General features: G+C 39.5%; 1 protein-coding gene across 1 annotated transcript; it reads right to left on the bottom strand.

The window, feature by feature from the left end:
- Positions 1-925: 925 nt before the first annotated feature.
- LOC113272545 lies at positions 926-2,850 on the bottom strand. Its single transcript, XM_026522368.1, has 3 exons — positions 2,279-2,850; positions 1,736-2,180; positions 926-1,366 (listed from the first exon to the last, which is right to left on the bottom strand). Exons 1-3 carry the CDS (start codon positions 2,848-2,850, stop codon positions 926-928), a joined length of 1,458 nt encoding a protein of 485 aa, XP_026378153.1.
- Between the last annotated feature and the right edge of the window lie 22,832 nt (positions 2,851-25,682).

Below are 25,682 nucleotides of genomic sequence, written 5' to 3'. Positions count from 1 at the left end.
AAAAAAAAAAAAAAAAAGGTTTTTTTGACTGAAAGGGAAAAATTTATTAAAAGCTTATTGTTTAATAAATGTATTTTTTCCGAAAAGAAAAAAGAAGAAGCAAAAATAAAATTATATAAACAATAAAGCATTCAAGTAATGAACCATCTATGAGATAATTGCGTTGTTAATTGTTTTACATGCTTCAAAAAAAAAAACAAAAAAATCTATGAGATAAATCGAATGACAGAAAGCCATTCCCACAAAATTACCAAGACCATCATCAGTTTTATAAGACCATCCACGGTGTTGGAAATGTTATAATTTTGCTCATGATGGGGCTTGCAAAAGCTAAATTACTGTATTTTGCTATACTACAATGCCATATTTGATATTTTTTGATAATTAAAAATAGCACGAACTCTTTCTAGAAAGGGGTGTCATTCAGAGTCCTTCTCAGAAAGGGTCTGGTCACTGGGATAGATTTGAGATTGAACCTGGCATAGGGCTTAGTCTTATTGCTAGTCTCACCATTATAAAGCGTTTAGGGTTGCTCTCTCAAATATATGGTTAGGCTCAATGTAGTTAATATCGGATATCGGTTTATCTCGGCCAGGACCAATACACTGGTACGATTTTATATCGGGATATTATCATTCAAATATCGGTATAATATCGGTTCCAAATTTAGAAACTATAATTTTATAGCTACCATCAATTTTGTCAAAAACACAAGAGTAACTTCAATAACTTTAAAATTCACTACCTAAAATGATAAATAAACAAGTTCAAAATAGAAACAGGGGAGTAACTTCAACAACTTTAAAGTTTACTGCCTAAAATAGTAATTAAACAAGTTCAAAGTTCAAACTAAAAACAGGAGAGTAACTTCAACAACTTTAAAGTTTACTACCTAAAATGGTAATTAAACAAGGATATTACAATCTTATTCAAAATCATACGCGCCATTATAGGTATCATCATCTTCAATAACTCCATTAGCTCCATCAAGTAGTCCATAATCAGTGTCTAACATCAATTGATCAGTATCATACTCATCATACTCAGAGTCGGTTGGGTAAGTAGACTTACTTCGAGAGCTACATGCACCTCTAATACCAACTGGCCGACTTTCTTCACCAAGAATATCTTGCAAATCATCCAAAGTTACATTATCTCCTTCTACAACCAAGTCTTCCAAGTTCTGTGGATCCAACCATTCATCATGTTCATCATGGTCATCAAGAAAAATAGGATCACGAGCTGTCTCATCATCGTTATATTCTGAAATTTCTTTATAACGACGCTGCAGTTTCTTGTTATATTGGATAAAGACACTATCATTCAATATCTGTTGTTTTATGAGATTCCGCTTCTTAGAGTGCAACTGAAATACGAAAAATAAATAGGTAAACTAATTGTTTCATGCATTGCTGTTTGTTGTGATAAGAGGACAACAATATACATTGACTTAGTGATACAATCTAGTGTGTGTTACTGAAATTCATGACTTTGCAAAGAACATAGTGCAACTGTGAAAACAGAACAAGGAAGACTCACATTTTGAAATATGATCCAGTTTCGCTCACATGGGGAAGCAGATGAAGTAAGACTCAATACCCTGATTGCAAACTTTGTAGGTTTGGAACATCGATTCCTCCATATGTAATCCACCAATCATCTGTCATAAACACGGACAAAGTAGTTAATCAATGCAAACCTATCTAACACAAATGTAATCAAACTTCAAACTTACAGAACATGCAAACTTACGAGGTTGATCTTTGTCTCTTCTTTTTTTGCATACAGGAGTTCCCAGGATACCATAAGCATCACTATATCGTCTCAATTCAGTTGTTGCTAGCTCAAGTTCATCTTTATTGGTTATAAGCCTTTTCATACTTGCATGGAGTCCCCTTTTGATTTCTATGTACTTTGGATCATTATCCATCACATGAGCTGGAATCTTATAGAATATGAAAGGATTTAAATAATAAGCGGCACAATGTAGCGGATGATTAAAGTTATTCTTCCATCTTTTATCAAAAACAGCCTTAATTATATCCCAAGTATCATTATCTTCACTGAGATTCTTCTCAAGTTGATCCCTTGCTATTCTCATTGCCTCATAAAAAGAAGGCATTGTAGGTTTGCGTTCGATATCCACTAACCTTACTACCTTAACTAAAGGCTTTAGCACCCTACAAGAGTAATCAACATCTTCCAAAATTTACTATTTGTAACAATCTTAAGTGTATTTACTCCAACAGTTTCTCTTGCAAACCTAGTTTTTACCCACCTATCATTCACAAACACCATTTGCAGAGGAGTTTTATACTTTTGAATACTCTCAAGTGTGTAGTATTGAGTTGCAAATCTAGTTTTTGTAGACCTATGTAAGTCTGCTTTAGTCAACTCCCTCATTAAGCTCAATACTTGAAAATGAGCATAAATATATGTAACCAGTCTCTTACCTAGAATGACGGCTGTCTTGATTCGTAGAAGCCTGGCACCAAGTTCTTCTAACATCAACTGAACACAATGAGCACCACAAGGAGTCCAAAACATATGTGGGTATTCCAGCATTAAATCCTTCCCTGCCTTTTTGAATTTTGAACCGTTATCCGTAATGAACTGAACTACATTTTTTGCACCAACATCAATAATTACCTCCTTTACAAGCTTGCTTATGAAATCAGCATCATTGGTTCTATTTGAGGCATCCACAGACTTCAAAAAAACTGAACCTTTAGGACAATTCACCAAAAAGTTAATAAGATGTCGTTTTTTCCCATCCGTCCAACCATCTGACATGACAGAACATCCAAACCTTTTCCAATGTTCCCTAGATGTATCAACAAAATTCTTCATTTCTTCTAATTATTCCTTGAAAAGATTGGTACGAATATGATGGTAAGATGGGGGGGGGATAGCTTTCTCATAATCAATTGCAAAGATCATTTGTTGGAAACTTGGGCAACGAACGATATTAAATGCTATTGAATTCTCAATCATCCAAGCTGATATGCATTTCCATGCCGTCTTCAGTAACTTCTTTTTCGCCGCACAGTTTCTTTCAGCAGTGGCTTTCTGAGTTTTCTGGTGGTCTGTCCTCATATATAAATCAATAGGGCCTCTTTTATTACTTTGGCTTATTCACTTTCTCTTCGTATGATTCTGAACAAGTAGTTGACTAGCACTGGCACTACCACTGCCCACATTGCTATCAGTTTTAACTTCTTTCTTCTCAACATATCAGCATCAGAGCCTTCATCTGAATTGCTTGCACGTTGATACGCTAAGTCAATGTTAGCCCTATGAGATTTTCTGGTCCTCTTTACAACAAACTCCTGATTAATTTTGTTCATAATCTCAACGGTTGCTTTCAGACATGATGTAGTATTCCCTGTCTTCCCTATGAGATGTTGCTTAAGCCTTGTGATTCCACCGCCACGGATTACTTTCTTACATAACAAACAAGTAATTATATTATGATTTTCTGGGTCTTTGCATTCACCCCATTCCCATGATGGATCTCTAGTTTGCGTAGAAGAAGGCAATGAACCACATGTAGAGTTTGTGGTGTTTTCATTGGATACACTAGAAGAATCCATAATCAAAACCTAAAACAAAAACACAAAATTTGAATCAGTAACTATGTTATGGTTATTCACACATTTCAACTTTTTTCAAATCTAGAAATTAATGGAGATTAGCAAATCACTGAACAATTGGTGCGAATATTCCAGGTTTATTGAAGTCATTGAATTAACTTAACAAGCAAGTTGGTCCAATCAACTTAACAAGAATTTTCACAGGATCATACACACAGTCCCAACTTGTTTAAACAGAATTCAATTTTTGTCACAACAGTAATAATCTCAGATGACACAGAACACATAATATTTGATACAAATCAACAAGTTTATTGACAAAAAGGAATACATTAAATTAATGTACAACTTTTTCAGTGCAAGATTTTCAATGACTAAAAATCCAGACCTCAAATAACGACAGCTTATCAAACTCAACTCTTTAAGTAAAATACAAATTGATGGAATGCAAACTAAACCCTACAAACTTCCTGTATGGGAAAGGCATGTTACCCATATCAAAACAACCATTAATCACACAAAAAAATCATAATCAAAGCAAACAAAGGGAGTAATTAATTTTCAAAAGATTCAAAACCCTAACCTTCTGTAAGCCAACGATGTATGAAATTTAGATGTAATCAAAAGTTCCTTCTTTAGATTGAGATTCTCACTGATGATATTGAGAAGAAGCACATGATTGAGAAGAAGAACTGGTGAAGAACACAATCTCTTTTCCTTTCACTTCAGTTCTCTGTTGCTTTCTTTTCGGCTGAACTGAAGAACTAATTTTGGATCGAGTTTAGGGATTTATCCCTTCCATGAAAAACCTAAAATAACCTTATTATTTACCTAAAACTACTAGAATAATCGATATCGGATTATCGGAGAAAAAATCGTTTCGGCTAATATCAGACGATATTATCGCAAAGATATCGTATCGCCGATACAATGCTTATCGTACCGCTCCAAGGACGATATCCGATATTTCCCCGATATATCGGCCGATATTGACTACATTGGTTAGGCTTTGTCTCAAATACTGCCTATTGATGTATTCTCATAACATGCATAACATAAAACTTCATATGAGATTGAGTCCGTAAAATAAAATATAAAATCCCACTGCGAGTGTTGGCTTGCTAAAGCTAAAATATATAGCTAAAATTTGGATTTTTATCTTTAATTCTTACCATGCGCTATTATGGATGGTCTAACTGTGTTTGTTATCGAAAATACGAGCATCTCTTTCCCTCCATATAATAGCCCTACTATAACAGGGATAGGCTTACGATTAGTGTCACCATTTGATTGAGAATGAGGCTCGCATAATCATTTTTTTGCTAAATTAAAAAATAAAATAGGAAAATACCAAGACAAGTTATAAGAGTCGACATAAACCAAACCCTAAAAGTAACCTTGCAATGCAAAAGAAGGTGATGTACATATTGATCACACTCTAAAAGTAACCTTACATGTGTGTTTAGCTTGAGTTCAATCGTTTAGATAATGATTCAAACTAGATTTCATTGAGTTTATTGGTGCACACGAATTACACGATGAGTAATGTCTACATGCCCATGAATTATAAGATGATTTCTTGTAACATGGGGTTGTAAATGACAAAATATAGCATCTACCCAAAAACTGACAGCTGAAGAGCAATACAACTGAAACATGAAATAAAAATCAAGGTCAGGCGTCGAAGACCTGAACCACATGTCCATAGATAGAGCTATAGACGACCGAACAAGATAGAGACACAGAGCTAGGCGCGGAAGACTTGAGTCCAGGTACGAAGCTAAGAAGATTCTCGATGATGTCAGCTGAAGGGAGGCTTGGAAAGCTATCTCAAGTCGGTACAAGCATAAGGCGAAAAATTATCAAGTCCAAGTTATCACGTGCTAATCCATCTAAATGTAATTTTCATGTTCGTTTCATGTATAAATATCCATAAAGGTTTTTGATGTAAACAAGCTCAATATGATAATAAAAAAGAGACTCCAGACAATTCGCTCCTCTGTTTGATTATCTTCTAAACCGTCATCAAACCACAACCGACTTAGAAGATAATCAGGAAACCCTAACTTTGCATCACCAGAAACATGCTCGGAGATCAGAGAACAAAGTGATAATCAAGACCGCATCTTAAGATTAAGGACAAAGATCAGACATTGTAAAGGTATATGCCGTAGTTAGAAAGACGTATCTTCATTGCCGCCGACAAACTTTTTAGAACTTCATGATTCTACACATAATATAGATCATAAATCTAATTCTGATGCATGATTCAGTATAATTACTTGACAAATTGCATGAATACGCATCATATGCTTAAATATTGGTGATATGCATATTTATCAATTCATGATATGACAATTCTGAATGAGATCGAACTTTTAACTGCCGATTTTGAAGATTTTAATCTTAAAACATGTTCGTCATGATCTTGTTTATCGATTAGCAGGAAAGAGATTCTCAACTCTAGATATAGAATCTTCTAATGTTTTCTTGTTCAAAACTTTACGTGATTCATGATCTTTTAACAGCAAAAATCTCATATCTTGATAATACAGATGCTTATTGATGAATAAGCATCTTAAGATGTTAAACTTAAATCTGACCATCGCATGATGATATAATGTATGATTTACTCAGATCTAAGTTTTTCTAAAATCACATGTTTACAAATCATTTAAGCTACATAATTCAATTATTGTTAGGTTTTCACCACCAAAATCTTTGATGGTAAACTCTACTGAATAATATAAGCATGAAATGCTTAATGGAGGTTAATTTCATTTAATATAAATGTTAGATCCACTAAAATTTTGAGATCCTTATATTAAAATAAACGAGATAATCTGCTAATCACAACTTTCAGTAGTTGATTTATGATAATAACTCTACTGCGTAACAATTAAGCAATGCTTAATTAACGATTACCAAGTCATGAAACAAACCGACCCAGAAAGATTTCTCACTAAAATGAAAGGCAGCGATCTTTCAAAATTCAGATCTAGTGAACGATTTTCATCTTGACTAAATATTCTCAATTCACAAATAATCATTTTACTCAATCTGTGATTGTGAATCTATGGAACGCCGACAAAGATGGTTACCACCGAGAACTGAAAACACCGAGCACACAAACGATGCCCAAGTGTAAGCACACTTGAAGTTCCAACTACGAGATTGACAACCTGAAAAAGCGGGAGTCTAACAACCATACCCAATATTTTGCTTAGCAATCTGTATGGACTAACTCCAATATAATTTCAAGAGAATCAACTAGACAGTCAGACTCAATCTTAAGAAAAGTATATCAAAGAGTTATATATCAATTTATCAATTAAATCTGCAATCAAACAAATAGGAATTTGCGAGCCCGATTGAATAATAGAAATAACTTGGACGGTATCACAAACCAATATCCAAGTGTCAATCAATTTAATCAACAACCCAAAGGCCGGATTCAAAAACTGATTGAACTTGACGCGCAACCTGTGATATTTCAATTATATAACAAAATATAATGCGGAAAAAAAATAACACAGACACCATATATTTTGTTAATGAGGAAACCGCAAATGCAGAAAAACCTCGGGACCTAGTCCAGATTTGAACACCACACTGTATTAAGCCGCTACAAACACTATCCTACTCCAAGTTAACTTTGTACTGGAATGTAGTTGAGCCCTAACCAATATCACATTGATCAAGGTACAGTCGCGTTCTTTACGCCTCTAGAACCACGCCGGATTCTGCACACTTGATTCCCTTAGCTGATCTCACCCACAACTAAGAGTTGTTACGACCCAAAGTCGAAGACTTGATAAACCAATCCGTCTCACACAGAAAAGTCTATAAAATAAATAAATATATCTCCCGCAGATAAACTTATGAGTTTTGTTTCGTCTTTTAATAAATCAAGGTGAACAAGAACCAATTAATATACCGGAATTATATTCCCGAAGAACATCCTAGAAATATCAATCACCTTACAATAATCTTAATCGTACGGTAGAGAAAAAAGATATTGTGGAATCACAAACGATGAGACGAAGATGTTTGTGCTACTTTTTATATTGCCTATCGGAGAATAAATATCGAGCAAATCTTAGAGAAGATAGTACTCAATACGATAGAACAGAGCAAGATCAGAACACGCAACTACAGAGAAAATAGTTGGATCTGGCTTCACAATCCCAATGAAGTCTTGGAGTCGTTAACCTACAGGGTTTCGTGAAAAACCTAAGGTTAAAGAAGAATCGACTCTAGTCGCAACTACTATCACACACGAGGTCTGGGATTAGGTTTCCCAGTTGCTAGAGTTCTCCTTTATATAGTCTTCAAAATCATAGTTTGCAATCAATGCTACCTTGGTAACAAAGCATTCAATATTCACCGTCAGATGAAAACCTGATTAGACTCAAGCTAATATCTTTCAACCGTTAAATCGAACTTAGCTTGTTACACACAAATGAAAAGTGACTTCATTTAGATATGAGTAACCGTACCTAAACGTGTGCACCTTGTTGTCTCAACAATAGTTAACCGAAGTTAGCCGTATGAACACTTTCATATCAACCATATTCATCTTATCAACAACTAGTTCAAATGACTCAAATGAAACTAGTTATAAAGTTGTTCAATTTTTTATATTCTCGTAGATGTATACAAGACACAATTGAAGCAAAAACGATTTTGATTCACTCAAATCAAGTCATGAACATTAGAGACACGGTTTGCAAAAGATTGCATTCCTTATTATATAAATGTATTAGTTCATGAACAAACCGATTTTAGAACTTAACCTACTCAAGTATGCAAACGGGTACGCAAACTTAAATAACAGGACTTGGACTATGTCCGACAGTATGCGGACGGGTAAGCATACTATCACACATCCAAAACAACAGTTGAATTAGTACGCGTACGGGTACGCATACAATAGTTCCCGGACTTAAACTGAGTTCGCCAATACACGTACGGGTACGCATACCAAGCCCCCCGGACTTTACCCGACCTTCCTAGTACGCATACGGGTATGCATACTATACCGGTCTTGGATCAACATATATGCAAGTATGCATACTATGTCTATAATCCAATTATGGTTAAGTGTTCTAAACTCTATTTCAATCATTGAAACTTTCTTAGAGGATGTTAATAATTGTTTTCACTAACCATTAGCATCAAACCGATTTTCAAGTTATTGAAATAATCAATACGAAACATTCTGAATCTACATCAAATGACTGTATCACACAAATCATGTAAGATGTTACTTGGCGATTTTCACATGATCATATTTTGACTTTCGTCAAGAATATAAGATGAACTTGGTTAAAGAGAAAGCTTACCAACACATATTTCGAGAAATATGTAAGCGAGTTAAACTCAGCTCGAAATATCAAATGTGTATAATCGAATACTATATAGTAATACGACTTTTGTCTCAAGAAGGGAGATGGAGTAGAAATAGACTTTCTGAGTGATAGATGAGTTTCAGTCTCCACATACCTTTTGTTGATGAAGTTCCACAAGCTCTCCTTAGTAGTTCTTCGTCTTCAATTGATGAACGTCGTGATGTCTAAAGCTCAACTAAACAATATATCCTAGTCCGAGACATTACTATAAGTAGACTAGAAATCAAGACTTATAGTTTTGATCACTAAACTTGACAAACAAGCTTGAGATAGCAACGCTTGCGAGTTCGACCGAGCAGTGCTCTAACACAACCTCAAACACACCAATACAAGCTGGGAACACAACAACAGCTACACAACAACAACAATTATTCCATCAACAATTACAACTTCAACAGTGATAGCAAGTGGTCAACCTTAAGCTTTTCTAATTGGTCCATCTATAACACCTGAGCAACACATGAGGCACCAATACCACCAGCTCTTACAACAACTCTTGTAGTACAAATCTCAGGCGATATTCTACAAGACCTACTGAAGTCTATCAGTAACCTAGTTGAAAATTAAATCAACTGACACTCCCCCCCATATCAGCACATTACCACACCGGTTCTACATTAGAGTGCACATGTGGAACAGTCTAACTTACATCTAAACATAACACCTTGCCATGTCAACAACATAGGAATCTGAGGCAAGAGTTCAGAAATTACAGCTCACTATCTAATCAACGGAAAAATCCAAGACACATAATATTTGAACCCTCACCAGAAGTCACAATCAACTTGGTTCATGAGTCCATAGATTCAAAGATTGACAATATGATCAAAGCTCAAGAAGAAAGGACAAAATTGATGGTTAGCAAATCAAAAGTAGACCCAACATATATATTCAAGGAATGTCCATTATCAAAGGAGATCCGTGATTATCAATTACCAGAAAAGTTTAATTTGCCAACTTTCAGAGGTTTCAAGGGAGATTTAGACTCGAATGAATATATATTTTATGTAGAGCAAACAATGGGATCTATATATGCACAACACCTGTATAATGGAAATATTTTTTCCAAGAAGTATACAAGAAGACGCTTTGACATGTTTCAGATGCCTCCCATCGAATTCAATCAAAACATTCGAGGAGTTAAAATTATTGTTTATTCAGAACTACTCATACAATATTAAACAAGGAGATGTTCTAGATGATATTTGTAAAATCAATCAAGAAAGTGACGGAAGTTTCACCGAGTTTCTAAAACAATTTAAGGCTGCGGCCACCCAAGTCAATAATATGCGTGAGAAATATTTTCACAAATTATTCAGAAATGCTCTTCTTCAAGGAGAAATTCGAGACCCTTTCACAGGTCACATTCTCGAGTCCCTAGACAAAGTTTATACCAGAGCTAGAAAACAAGACAAATTGAAATTTCTTAGCTCAATACATAAAGTATACTCAGCTGGGAAGACCTCGGAAGAATAGAGATCTCTCTCGCCTAAGTAGCCAAACCAGCAGTCAAAGAATAAAAACTTCTTAGAAGAGTCTGACCTGAAATGAAAAGAAGAGTCAAAGAACTTCCTAAATATAAATACTACACCTGAGGTAATGCTTCAATACATAAAATAAAGTCTATTTTTTTGTCACCAAGGAAGCTGAAGTCGGATGGGAAAGGAAAATCTTATTGCTCTTATCATGAAACAAAAGAACATCTCACCAACGGCTGTAAGAATCTAATAAGATTCATCGAAAGCATGGCACGAGAAGGACGTCTGACAGAGTTCATACTCCAAGCGCAAGGAAATACTGGAAAGTCCCCAGCAACACAAGTCAAATGGTGTATAAATATGATACACTCAACACCCAGAGCTAAGAGATAACTACCATCTGACCTTACAGACAGAAAACCGAAGTATGTGGGGGTGAACGTCACATGTCTTCATCCAAGCTGCGAAGGATTGATTTTACCACCTGATGACATGATTCACCAAGAAGCATCTAGATGGGGTCACTTTCCCGTATTTTGACGCACTAGTGATTGAGCTCATCATAGACGGCTAGGATTGTAGAAAAATCCTGATTGATCAGCGGTCCACCTGTGACATCATCTATCTCAAGAAGCAGAGCATATGAATTTGACGCGACATGGGATTCATTGGCTCTGCTACTGTGGGATTCAATGGCTCAAAGACATACCCGCTGGGAGATAACTCTTACAATCGAAGTTGGGCCATTCAAAACAAATGCGGCTTTCCTGGTTCTCAATACCGAGTCACCATACAATGTTATTATGGGAAGAGATTGGACTCACACAATGCAAGCCGTACCATCTACATACCATCAGAAGCTAAAGTTTATGACAAACAAAGGCAACCAAGCTGTGTCAAAAGAATTAGTTGTTCTCTCCCTCATCCAGCAGGAAGAACCACATGGAGGTTCTAGAGGATATAAATTAAAGCTGCCAGGGGAAAATCTCAAATCTCCTAAAAGCCGAAGAAAAAATCAACTACCTGGCAGCCAAACAACAATATAGCCAACATACTTTGATAGTGAAACCTGAAGCACAAAAGGATCTAGTCAATTTTCCAGACAAATAATTCAAATAAGAAGTAGTTGAACTACTAGAAGAACTAAACCTGGGTTCAGATGACGAACCAAAAATAAACTATTTGGCAAAAGATCTCACGACAAAAGAAAAGAAGGGCTTACAACAATTCCTAACAGAAAATGTAGATCTCTTTGCCTGGAAAATGCCAGACATGATGGGGACTGACCCAAATATCGCCTGCCACTCACTGAATATAAATCCAGACTTCAAGCAAATGAAGCAAAAGAAAAGAAAAATAAAGGATAAGTTGTATGATGCAGTACAAGCAGATGTTCAAAGAATGCTGAAAGCAAACGTCATAAGATAATGCAAATATCACAAGGGATATCGAATATTGTGGCAGTAATGAAAAATAACGACAAGGTAAGAGTCTGTATATACTTCACAAACTTGAATAAATCGTGCCCCAAAGACAGTTACCTTTTGCTCGATATAGATAGAACGGTGGAAGCTGTCTTAGGGTATGGGAGATTATCATTCATGGATGGATATTCAGGGTACAATAAGATACCAATGAATCCAAAGTATGAGGAGCATACTGCGTTCATCACAAATAATGGACTATACTGTTTCAAGGCAATGCCCTTCGGTCTAAAGAACGCAAGATCAACTTACCAGAGGATGGTTAACATGATACTTAAAGACCCCGTCAAAAGCCCAATGGAATGCTACGTAGATGAAGTCGTGAAAAACAAAGAACCAGAAGATCACATAAAATATTAGCTCAAGGCTTTCACCATCCTCAGAAGCTACAACATGAAAATCAATCTTTCAAAGTGTGCTTTTGGGGTCCTGAAAACGCGGGGGTATAACAACCACACCTCCAGTAATTTGTATGAACTAAACTCCAATATAATTCCGAGAGCACCAAATTAAAAGTGAGACTCAATCAACAAAGATATCAAAGAGCTTTATTTCTTTCTCCATACAATCAGTAAATCAACTAGATAGAAATCCGTGAGACTGATTGATATGAGAATAACTTGGACGGTACCAAAGACCAATGCCCAAGTTCTATCCAACAATCAGGTCGGTTTTATCAACTGATTGAACTATGCACAACCTGTGATATTTCAATTATATAAACAAATATATTGCGGAAATAAATAACACAGCCACCAGAAATTTTGTTAACAACGAAATTGCAAATGCAGAAAAACCCTAGGACCTAGTCCAGATTTGAACACCACAGTGTATTAAGCCGCTACATACTCTAGCCTACTACAAGTTAACTTCGGACTGGAATGTAGTTGATCCCTAACCAAGTCTCACGCAGATTAAGGTACAGTCACGTTCCTTACGCCTCTCGAATCCCATCAAAACTCTGCGCACATGATTCCCTTAGCTGATCTCACCCAAAACTAAGAGTTGCTATGACCCAAAGTCGAAGACTTATAAACAAATCTATCTCCCACAAATATGTCTATTCTGTTATTGTTTTCGTCTTTAGATAAATTAAGGTGAACATGAAACTCAACTAATAATCCGGTCTTATACTCCCGAAGTGCAGCCTAGAAATATTAGTAATCTCACAATAACCTAACTGATTAATAAAATATTTTCGAAATCACAAAATTCTGAGACGAAGAACTGTTGTGATTACTTTTTATATCTTACCTATCGAAGATGATTCTCGAGTAAATCTTAGAGAAGATAAAAGACAATACGACGGAACAAGTAAGATCATAATACGCAACTACAGAGAAAATAGTTGGATCTAGCTTCACGAATCCCAAATGAAGTCTTCAAGTTGTTGACCTAATAATGGTTTTGGAAAACCTAGGTTAAAGGAAAATCGACTCTAGTTTACAACTAGGACACACGAGCGTGTCGGGATTAGGTTTCCCAGCTGCCAGAGTTCTTCCTTATATAGTCTTTCAAATCAGGGTTGCTTAAAATCAAAGCTAAGAAATCTTACTAACAAAGCAATTGATATTCACCATTAGAAAATAGAAGAAATTTATCTTCTCTAGATTATTAACAAGAAAACGATTTACAATTCTCTCTTTGTTACGCTCACAATCTCTCTAAACGGTAGTTAACCTAAAGTGTTTGCTAAGCTTGCTTTTAAAATAAATAATTGTCTCACAAACTTCTCTAGGTTTTCTGTCCTAGTATCTGTGCGTCCTTAGCTATTAGCCAAAGCCATCTATTTATAGCCCTCATCGTACTCAGCCGACCAAGGACTTCTATTAGGAATCTATTTCCTACACTAAGAGTATTTCCTAAAATAAAACTTTTTCCTAACTAGGAATTCTGCCTAGAATAGGATTCTTCCCTTAACTTATCTTGAGGTTAACTAAGTTCCCTAAAAAAGTACGAATACACATGTATCATGGGTCTCCCTTTTAAGAACTTGAATTCCGGTGAGAGTTAAAAATTAAGGTTAGGGAACTCGAGAGTCCTTTTTTCCTTGTTAAACCACTTGGCCTTGCTAGGAACTTGACCTTTATATCCAATTAGAAAAGCTTCCTTCTCTCCTTGTCATGTTTTAGTCACTCTTCGCTTCAATATGTAGTCTTCCTTGAGTGGTTCTTCTCTATCAAACCATAAGTCTTCTACTCGTGGTAAGATCATAGTGTCGTCACCGTCATCATCTAGTAATGGTGGCTCAAACAACTTTAAGTATTCGACATTTATAACCGAGTACATTGCTATATAAGGTGGTAATCCAGACGAAAGGATTGTCACCAATCTGATCGAGTATACAAAACGATCCATGTCTCAATGGTTTCAACTTCTTACCTTCCCCGTTCAGTCGTTCCTTACCTAATTTTAACCATACCAATTCACCAGCACCGAAATTACAAGGCACAAGATGCTTGTCATGCTTTGCTTTGTATCTGGCTTGTGACTTCTTTAATTGTGCTTCAACAATTGCATGAATTTGAGATATCTTCTCTAAGAACTTTTGTGCCTTTTTCCTCTCATTTCATTCCTCCCCCCCTCCATTGAGGTGTCACTAGAAAATACTAGATCGAAAGGACTATGTGGTAAGTAACCATAGCACGTCTCGAAAGGAGATTTTCCCGAAGAACTGTGAAAAGTTGTACTCTTCTTCAACCTAGTGTCCATCATCTTCCATAAAGAATCCCAAAAGTGACTAAGGAAACGACTATCCCTATCATAAATAATCGAAGTAGGTAACCCAAAATGCTTCCACAAATGCTCAAAGAAGAGCTTTGCTGCACCGGCTCCCGTTACTGTCTTCGTATATGGAATTAATGCGATCATCTTGCTGAATCGGTCGACCACAACGAACAAATAATCATGACCAGACTTGCTATTCGGTAACCCACCAAGAAAATCCATAGAAATACTCTCCCAAGGCCTTGATGGTACTGGTAATGGTAGATATAACCCACGTTTTCTGTTGGGAGGTTTAGATGTGCTGCACAATTTACACCCTCTAACCAACTTAGCCACATCATTTTGCATCTTTGGCCAAAAGACATAACAACGAAGGTTAAGAAGAGTTTTATTCATCCCAAAGTGTCCAGCAACTTGGGATGTGTGTGCCTCTCTCAACCATCGTAAACGGTCTCCATCTTCTGGTATGCAAAGTAACTGACCTTTGTATAACAATCCATCTCGGAGTTCATACTCGCTTTTCAAACCACTCTTTACACCTTCTAACACCTTCTTGAAGTCTTTGCTAGATGTGTATGACTCTGCATACTCTTGAGGAACAATCGGCTGAATTCTCATGTCCACCATTAATGCTCGGACTGGTGGACGAGACAACATATCTTCCAACTTGTTTGTTACTCCCTTCTTGTACCTAATGAGAATGTTGAAACTCATCAAGTAAGACATCCACTTCATGTGTCGGGCTTGTTTTAGTTTTGTATGTGCGTGTAGATACTCCAATGGTTTGTGATCTAAATGTACCACTACTTCTTTGCCTAAGAGGTACACTCTCCAATGCTTAATACATTGATATAAAGCATAAAATTCTTTGTCATAAGGTGCGTAGTTCTTAATAGCACCTGAGAACATTTCTGAATGGTACTCTACTGGTTTACCATCCTGTAACAACACTCCTTCCAATGCAAAGTTAGAAGCGTTGGTCTCAACTTCAAAAGTACGCTGTTGTTTGAGGGTGAAAACGGTTTCTGTTGTTTTCGGTAATTTCGTGTGTGTGGGTGAGAAACGAGTCTAAACCCTAAAAAATGTACTGCAAGGGAGTACTTTGATTCGAGAGATCAATCTGTACAAATCCGGCCTAAACCAAGAAATGGTCGTTCCAGACTTGCTTCGGTCACAAAGTGAAGGAGAAGGGTTGGTCTTAGGGAGGGAAGCGAAGAGAGTGTTGAGACCAGAATAGTTGATTCTGGAAGAGTTTTTGTTCGATGACTTGTATCATAAAGTGAAACGCTAGCAGATTGAGAAGCTAACAAGTTATTTCTGAGTGTTGTATTCTCCTGACCAAAACTTGTTTTGGTGGAAATAGGTGAGACCTATTTATACAAGTCGTAACAAAACGTACCCTGGTCTCGTAAAAAGTGGAAACGGTTGAATAAATGGAAGAAAGCGGTAACGGTTAACGCCTGGAATTGATGTTTCCATAATGAAGGAAAGGTTTCACCATTACTCCTTGTATTTACTAACCGCTTCACTCTTATGACACTTTCTTGTAACGGGAGTACTGTACGCCGCACGATGTAAACTGTCATACCAATACCCTGATGAGCATCCCCCAGTTTGTGACAAGTTTTGATATCTCGAGTGTTTTCGTGGAAAACGTGTAGCATATTGCTATTGTTTGGAAAGTTAAAATTAAGAGGCTTGCCGGTTCGGTGGTGACTTTCGACAGCCGAGATTTCGCATCTTGAGAGGAAGGTTAGCCGTTGGTTGTGGTTACCTTCCGTTGGTAGCCAGTGGCGTGGCCACAGTGATGGCATGGCCTGCGCATGCTCTTGGAGTGGCTAATTAGGGTTTGGTGCCGTGACCAAAGAATTGGCATAGATAAGTATGTGCCGTGTCCAAAGAGTTGGCAGCGTATCCAAAGGTTGCCACAAGTCGTTTGGTGGCAAGTTTGTACGGATGAGATCTGCATCTCAAGAGGAAGGATAACCGTCGATTGTTGCAAACTTCCGTTTGGCAGCCAGCGGCATGGAGGCATGGACGACATGGCTTTGGCGTGGCCAAATTAGGGCTTTGGCACCGTGGCCAAGAGTTGGCACCGTAGCCAAGAGATTGCCACAAGTCGTTTGGTGGAAATTTTGTACGGCTGAGATTTGCATCTCAGGAGGAAGGATAGTCGTTGATTGTTGCAACCTTCCGTTTGGCAGCCAGCGGCATGGAGGCATGGCCGGCATAGCTTTGGCATGGTTTTGGCGCGACCAAGCTAGGATTTTGGCATAGTTTAAGGCGCGACCAAAATTAGGGTTTCGGCATAGTTTAGGCGCGGCCAAAATTAGGGATTGACATTGGGCCAAAAGTTTCCACGCATTTGGTGGCGAACTTGGAAGGCTGAGATTTGCATCTCAGAAGGAAAGGTGGGCGTTGATTGTTGCAACCCTTCATTTGGCAGCCAGCGGCATGGAGGCATGGCCGGCGTGGCTTTGGCATGGTTTAGGTGCGGCCAAGCTAAGATTTTGGCATAGTTTTAGGCGCGGCCAAAATTAGGGTTTTGGCATAGTTTAGGCGCGGCCAAAATTGGGGCTTGGCATTGGCCAAAAGTTTCCACGCTTTTGGTGGCGAACTTGGACGGCTGAGATTTGCATCTCAGAAAGAAGGGTGGTCGTTGATTGTTGCAACCCTTCGTTTGGAAGCCAACGACATGGAGGCATGGAGGCATGGCTTTGGTGCGGAGGTGTGGCTGGCATGGCATGCCATTGGCACTATGGTGCGGCTGACATGGCATGCCATTGACACTATGGTGCGGCTGACATGGTTGGTATGCCTTTGGCGCAAAGATGTGGTTGGCATGGCATGGCATGCCATTGGAACGGTGGTGCGGCTGGCATGGTTGGCATGCCTTTGGCGCTGAGATGTGGCTGGAATGACATGCCATTGTCACGGTGGTGCGGATGGCATGGTTGGCATTCCTTTGGCGCGGAGATGTGTCTGGAATGGCATGCGATTGGCATGGTGGTGCGGCTAGTATGGTTGGCATGCCTTTGGCGCGGAGATGTGTCTGGCATGGCATGCCATTGGCACGGTGGTGCGACTGGCATGGTTGGCATGCCTTTGACGCAGAGATGTGGTTGGCATGGTTGACATGCCTTTGGCGCGGAGATGTGGCTCGCATGGCATGCCATTGGCACGGTGGTGCGGCTGGCATGGTTGGCATGCCTTTGGTGCAGAGATATGGCTATTAGGGTTTAGCGTGTCGAAACCCTAGTTTAAAATATGTGGCACGCGTGGTTGGCACGTTTGGCTAGCATGCGCGACTGGTATGTGCAGAGATGATGCCAGTCAGTACGGAGGGCTCTACCGTGGAGCATGGTATATAAAAAAGGTACCCCGGTAATTTTACGCATACATGTTGAATGGTTCAATAAATGTGCTAGTGGCGACATTATTACTCAAGTGTGATGTCATTGTCTGACTAAGGTTTTACGATTTTAACCCTAAGCTAAAAACCACCATCAATATTAAGTCCCCTGCTTATCTCGGAACATGGGCATTATTGCGAGGTAAGCATAAGATGGTGACAAACAAGGACAAAATCGAAATGGAAACTCATGAAAAAATGGTCAGGAATATCCGGCTAACATTTTTCGAGAGGTAAGGAGAATTCGTGATTCTTGTGTTGGTGGCTTTGGGTAGATTATGCTCGTGGTGCTGTTAGCTAGGCCTCGGAGTGGTAGAGGTGGAAACTGTCTTCGATCCAGGTGGAAATTGGCTGCAGTCTGTGGAATGGTAGAAACTGGCTTCAGTCCCGTGGAAGGATGACGAATGGCTTCAGTTCCATGGAAGGATGACGTCTGGCTTCAGTTCCGTGGAAGGATGGCGATTGGCTTCAGATCCATGGAAAGATGGGAACTGATTTCGGAACTTCGGCTACCAAACGGTGGTGATGGCGCCTGGCAACTTTGTCTAAATTAGGGTTTGGCATGCCGAAACCCTAATTTGTGCTCCTTACTAAAATCGTTGTAGAATTCTCGTACGAACTCGGATTTTGATGGTTTTCCCCTCCATTCTGAACGGAAAAGAATTTCCTATCTTCTAGCCCGAGAATATTTAGGTTTTGAGCTCGTTTAGGAGGTGAAAACAGTCCGACATCAAAACTCAGGAAGAATTCAAGAGGGATGTTGCGGGCCCGAGGTGGCATAGTCGCGCCCAGTCATCTATTCCCGTTCTTGGAGCAACAAAGAATCTTTATTCTGTTCAAACTCTAGAAAATCCGTCCGCATGAAAAAGAGGTATCGACCCTCTTCTGTTTTCTGTTGCTCGTCTGGATACATGTTTTCGCCTGTAGTGTCTCTCCAGTGGATTCCAAAATTTTCCGAACTCCATTACATTCTTGGGATGGATGGATGAAATATATGCTCGTCAACGATCATGTCAGGGATAATCTTGAGGATTGTGGTTGCGTTGTCGGTTCATCCTTGACTTTAGGTTGTTCAATGTCTGGACCTTCTAATCACTATGATGATATGCTGTGGATGATTGTATGGTAGAAATCTTCTGAAGCCATAGCATGAAATAGATGAGTTGGGAGAAATTATGTTGCCGATGTGCTGCTATCAAATCTTCAAGTACTTTGTTCCAAGAGACATCCTTCGAACCAGATTCTGAATCTTGGACTATCACATGAAATGGGATGCAGTGAGCAGTCCCCAGTTATATTTCTGTTAGATCCGATGGCATGGCCGAATATGTGAATGTATCTTTGTGGCGTGCTTTTCGAGTCTTCGATGCACATGTACGGCTTCATGCTGAGAAATTCCTGCGGCTCGTAAAACTTTGGCAGCGATGATGTTGAAATCAAAAATAACCAGGTTGAGGGGAGTGAAAGCGTCCCATGATGGTAGTCTCCATGTGTAGCCTACTTTCATTGCATCGCCTTGAATACATGTCCACGGGGTTTGATACAAGCTTATTGTACTCTTCTGGATGTGACGCTGGGATGCTTAGGATATCACATGGACGAAATATTCTGGATAGCGAAGAGGTAATAATGAGAGAGTTATGTTGTTTATCATGGCTCCCTATGTTTCTTCAAGAAAATATTTCAGCTGCATCTCTGAAGTTATCTCATGAGTCTTCGATGGTCGTTGGGATGGACTGCAATGAGCAGTCCCTAGTCACATTTTTCTTTAGTTTCGAAAGTTGTTTTCCTCTGAGCAGGATTGGGATCCACCACGGCCTCGTAAAGTGTTGAAGGCGTCTTCTAGACAGAGAGGTGATGATATTCTTGGGCTACACCCTTGAAGAATAGATTACCTTGTTGTGGCTATGGCCTTTGGTTGACTGTGTCTTCTGAGCTTTGACAGTGAAAGGATTCCATGTAGATCCTCAGTCCCCAAGTATGGTTTACATGTTTCCATCTTGTATGGTCAGTGGGTTGACCATGATAAAGACATCACCATCGTGCGTTCACATTGGGTGATTTTGTTACTTCTTCCATATGAAACTAAAATATGGAGGAGTACGGGTTACCTTTGTAGTGATTGCTGCTGCGGTGAAGCTCTGGTTGGTATCAACAAATGAGCGGCAACAGTTCTTGGTAGCAGATGTAATCAGAAGAAACTACATTGTTGTGGGAACAAAGTAGGTTGGCTGGAATTGTATGGGCATCCATGGAAGTAAAATGATTGGCTGGATGTGTAAGCGAGCAAACTGTCCATGATCACAAGTTTTGGCGGCATGGATCAAAAGGTGGCCATGACTACGAAGATTGGCTGGCTGCGATCATGATCCTTGACATGGGGAGTGTGGTGGTATGACCTTTTGCAGGAAGGAGTGGCGGCCACGGTACGATCCTTGGCAGGAGAGAGCGGCCTTGAAGCGGCTTTGTCTCTTGGAGAGGACGTTGAAACTTAAGGATCCAAACGCTGAAGCTTCGGCTTCGGCTTCGGATCTTGGAGAAGCTTATGGAGAGAACGCTGAAGCGGAGCGGTTGCTGGAGCGAACGTTGAAGCGGAGCGGCTGCGTCAATCAACGTGCTGTCAAACTGGATACCCTTCAAGCTAACAGTGGTTAGGAGTCCCCAATTCCATCTATCAATCGTGCTTTCCAGGAGAGGTTGGGGTTTGGGAACGGCTTCTCTGGCTGGAAACAGCTGCTTTCCTGATGCAGTGCGGTTGAAGGCTGTAAATATGTCTTGATGATGCACCTTGGGGAAATATAGAATCTCATATAAGTGTTTCATCATAGACATCACGATTTTGTGGGCGAAGTCCCCGGAAATCATGCAACTCCTGACAGGAAGAGAGTCTTTGTGAACTCAGGAGGGTTGCTGATTTTCTTTGCCTCGATTTTGGAGAAGTCGTTCCTGATATTCACGTATGATGAAATTGGATTGCCGATTCACTTATACTTGGAGTTCAAGAGCAACGCGAGCCTCTTTGTCTATAAACGCACGTCTTGCTGAAGTGCCTGCACCGGATGTTAACAGTATTCCTTGCCATCTTCATCTGGGGTTGACGTGACTCTTGTGGTGGACGCTCCGTTAGTGTCTTGAGAAAAATAGGTATCTCTTTCTGAGTTGTAGCCATGTTTGTCTAAGACTTACGAGATCCTTTCATCTATCCATCAAATCAACAGCAGTAAAAGGAGCTCGGCTTCTTCTGGCTCATCCAATCTCTCGTCCTGATGGTGGAGTAGCAGCGCTCTGGTGACAATTGGAGGTGTCACACTTGAAGAAACATTAGGGGTGGCGGAAGCGGCTTTGGCTCTAGTGATCGGAGGTGTAACGCCTGAAGGGACATTTTCTGCATCGCTGGTGTTGACAGGTGGCGTATTAATATCACTTTGTTAGGAGGCATGAAGAATATGTGATCCTTGCATTCGCGGCTTTGCAGAAATTTGGTTTGTCCATTGAGTGTTGGCGTCAGCGCTGCAACTTTGGCTACTAATCGGTAGCAGTGGCACTGCAACCTGTTCCGTGAGACGGTGCTCTGGATGGATATGGAAAGGGGGATGGCACTGTCCCGGCCGGCTAAGGAATGGCCCATGGTGCTGCTGGCTAGGACGCGAGTTGTTGGAGTTGGCTTGACATGGAGTCGTCGGTGTTGGTTTTGAAGTGGAGCCGCTAGAATTGGCTCGACGTGCACCATCTTGGCTTGGTGAACCGTCAATCGTTGGCTCGGCTTGGGACGCGGAGCTGTTGGTGCAATCGGCTATGGGCGGAGAAGTTGCGCTGGAAGAGTGCAAGCTGCTGGCGCTGGAAAGATGTAAGTTGTTAGCGCCGGAAAAGATGCGAGCTTCCGGCGCTGGAAGGACGCAAGCTGTTAGCGCTGGAAGAGATGCAAGCTGCCGGCGCTGGAATGACGCAAGATGTTAGCGCTGGAAAAGATGCAGGCTTCTGGCGCTGGAAGGACGCAAGGTGTTAGCGCTGGAAAAGATGCAAGCTTCCGGCGCTGGAAGGACGCAAGCTGTCAGCGCTCGTATTATTGGCTTCATTTCTATGTCTTGGTGCTAGCGGCAGAGTGGTAGAAATAAAGCAGGCGGACATATTCCAGGTACGTATCTCCGTGTTTCTTCTTTCTGTTTGCTCTTCTGTTGTTAGTGCAAACCCTAGCCATAGGCATGTCCGCCATAGTTTTATGGGCGACGCCGTCCTGACTGCGAGAAATCCCCAGTCACTCCTTGTTGTGTGATAAATGGTAACTGAGTCGTTTGGTGACTGAGCCATTGATCCCCGAGCGGATCGTTTGCTTTTACCATCTCAGAAGTCCCAAGTCACCCCTTGTCGTGTAATAACTGGTAACTGAGCCGTTTGGTGACTGAGCTATTGATCCCCGAGCGGATCGTTTGCTTTCACCATCTTAGAATCTGGGTTGAAGAATGAAATCGGGAATTGGAAATCGATATTGTAACCGAGAGATTAATATCCCACTGTGGTCTCCAATTGTTTGAGGGTGAAAACAGTTTCTGCTGATTTCGGTAATTTCGTGTGTGTGGGTGAGAAACGAGTCTAAACCCTAAACAATGTACTGCAAGGGAGTACTTTGATTCGAGAGATCAACCTGTACAAATCCGTCCTAAACCAAGAAATGGTCGTTCCAGACTTGCTTCGGTCACAAAGTGAAGGATAAATGTTGGTCTTAGGGAGGGAAGCGAAGAGAGTGTTGAGACCAGAATAGTTGATTCTGGAAGAGTGGTTGTTCGAAGACTTGTATCAGAAAGTGAAACGCTAGCAGATTGGGAAGCTAACAAGAGATTTCTGAGAGTTGTATTCTCCTGTCCAAAACTTGTTTTTGAGTAATTAGAAGAAAGCGGTAACGGGTAACGCCTGTAATTGATGTTCCCATAATGAAGGAAACGTTTCACCATTACTCCTTGTATTTACTAACCTGATAGGTGTAGAATACACCGTATTTACTATCTAGAGTTTATGCTTTCTTTGCTATTTTTCTTGTAAATTATGTATTTTACGCATGTTTTGAGTTTTATAGGCACTTCGGCGTCATACGGAGGAAAAGAATAAGAAATCACCCAAATTGAGTCAAGAAGGACAAAATAATCATTTCGCAGGCTTAACATTGTTTGGAGCCAAACCAAAGGTTAAGAGACGAATCTTTTTGAGGAGTGTTAAACACAGACCAGCTGAGGCTAAGTGGAATACCAGCTGGGTATTTCTTATCAGTTGGGGTGTCTAAATCCAAACTCAATTACAACCCTAAAACGAGAATTATCTTACATCCCCAATCATTCCATCGCCTGAAATCAATGAAGTAAAAAAGAGAGACGAAGATGGAGGCACAACCATTACTGAGAGATCGAGCGGAATTATGAAAGGAGTTCAATAACAGAAGAAATAGGGTTCGAAGTTGTTAAAACTGGTGAGTTTAATGGGTTGGAGGTGCTGTTGAAGGTGATTTAGGGTTTCAGAAGATATTGTAGATGGAAATTTGATTGAACTGAAGAAGTAATTGAAGCTGAAATTGAGATGGGTTTTACTCGATTTAGAGTTTACAGTGAATAATTGAAGTTGTTGCCTTCGAACTCAGTGGATGGAAGAGATGTTGATAATTAGGGTTTGTAAACAGAATCTGCTGTTGAAGTTCGGTAAAATGGGTTAGGAGTGAATGGTTTAATGGTAAAATGGATTTGGAGTTGATGCAGATGTTGTTGAAGTTGTAAAAGAGGAATTCATGGAGGAGATATAAGGGTTTTGAGCATGGTATATTGAAAGAAGTCTGTGATGGTCTGCTGGTGCAGTAAATGAAAAGAGTGAATCCCAGTGATGTTGTTGATGAAAAAGGTCAGTGGTTGTGTATAAGGATGAGTAGCTGCTGCTATGAAGAAGTTCTGTTGTTGAAATTGTGTGAATTATTCAGATTAAAGAAGCTGCAGCCGTGGGTGTTGGAAGTCTGAAAATAAATAATTGAAGCGGCTATTGCAGTAGCAGAATGATTGAGCTGATAAATTGCGTTAGATGTATCTTAGGATTGCTTCAGGGAGAAGAAGAATGGCCTAAACTCGTCCTGAGAAATGCCAGAAAACAAACGAGACTCTGCTGAAATCATTTCTCGGCTGAGTCAACTCATTACCGGCCGATGAGACGATTCAATTCAAGCCAGTAAGACCATTCAGCCAAGTCAAGTCATCTGATTCGTTGCTGACTCAATGGATGACTCTCTCTTCCCTTGACTACCGACGACCATTAGTTTGACCGTTCACTTTAACGTCATCTGACGGTATATTCCTCCGGTGACCGACAATGATACTCATGTGGCCGACGGTGACTTTCAGACCGGATTCCGGTGATCCCGAGAACTTTTTCAGGCAAACAAAAGTGCAGATTTTTGTGAAGAATTCTCTAGACTCATGGGTTTGAGGAATTGGGCTTGAATTTGGAAAGAGAAGGTGAAAGAGTTTTACAAAGACAAGGATTTGGAAGTTGAGCTACAAAAGGAAAGGGATTTTATTCCTAAGAGGATTGCAAGCAAATTGAAGCTTATAAATAGAGAAGCTCTCTACTTTTATATATATACTTCTACACCTTTTACACACACAACACTTGTGTTTTTGCTTTCTTTTCAAAATTCTCCTTTTAATTATTTGTGTGAATTTCAAAAACATGAGTAGCTAATTTTATTGATTGAGCATGAATTCCTAGTTCTTGACATGTTTTGAGTTTTCTTTTAAACCTACTCTGAAGTTTTCACATGATTATCGTTTGTTTTTACTAATAGGAATGTTTATACAGTCAATATTGATTGATAGATTGTTTAGGTGGCCAACTAAATTGATTTGTTAATTGATCTAAAGCTAGTGAAAGTTAGGGGATAAGTAATCGTTTCTTGACTCTTTACACAAGTAGCAAACCTTGCGGAGGGATTCCGTGGAGCAATTGTGTGTGGAAACAACGTTATCAAGTAGACCTTGAGCTAAGAGTCTAACTACTAATATCAACCTAATAAATTCATAAATCTTAATGCGTTTAACTAAATTACATCTTGAGTGAGATACCACTAGGTGGTTTGGTGAATAAAATCCGGTAGTCGAGAACTTCCGTATCCGATGATACTAGGGGTTATCCGATGATACTAGGGTTTTAGGGGTTTAACACTGAGCTAGATGTTTTACCTACGGTTGGTGATAATCTGTGACTAATAAAAAATGGAAAAGAACATAACTTGAATCATTGTTTTGCAATGAAGAAGGATTCCTTGATCTAATCTCTCTTATTGATTTCAACTTTATCTTTTTAATTGCTTTGTTTATTCTTTTACTTTATAAAATCTAAAAAACCCCTTTTTTGTGACATTATAAGACAACTAAAACCTCTTGCTTCTCGTTGGAACGATCCTTACTATCGCTATATTACTTGTTAATTAGTGAGAAAAATATTAATTAATTTGTTGTGGTTACGACACGCATCATAACCACTTCACTCTTATGACACTTTCTTGTAACGGGCGTAGTGTACGCCGCACGCTGTAAACCGCCAGACCA

This window comes from Papaver somniferum, chromosome 4, assembly GCF_003573695.1.
Source record: "Papaver somniferum cultivar HN1 chromosome 4, ASM357369v1, whole genome shotgun sequence".
Taxonomy (NCBI): Eukaryota; Viridiplantae; Streptophyta; class Magnoliopsida; order Ranunculales; family Papaveraceae; genus Papaver; species Papaver somniferum.
Note: the sequence above shows the minus strand (reverse complement) of the source record. Positions and strands in the feature narration are given on the sequence as shown.

What these genes read in the sequence shown, in the direction of transcription:
- LOC113272545 (XM_026522368.1), bottom strand. Translation starts at nt 2,850, where the DNA reads ATGAAGAATTTTGTTGATACATCTAGGGAACATTGGAAAAGGTTTGGA. An exon ending in ATGGTGTTTGTGAATGATAG is followed by an intron (nt 2,181 to 2,278) that starts GTGGGTAAAAAC and finishes TTACTCTTGTAG; the next exon opens with GGTGCTAAAGCCTTTAGTTA. An exon ending in CTCGTAAGTTTGCATGTTCT is followed by an intron (nt 1,367 to 1,735) that starts GTAAGTTTGAAG and finishes TTCGTATTTCAG; the next exon opens with TTGCACTCTAAGAAGCGGAA.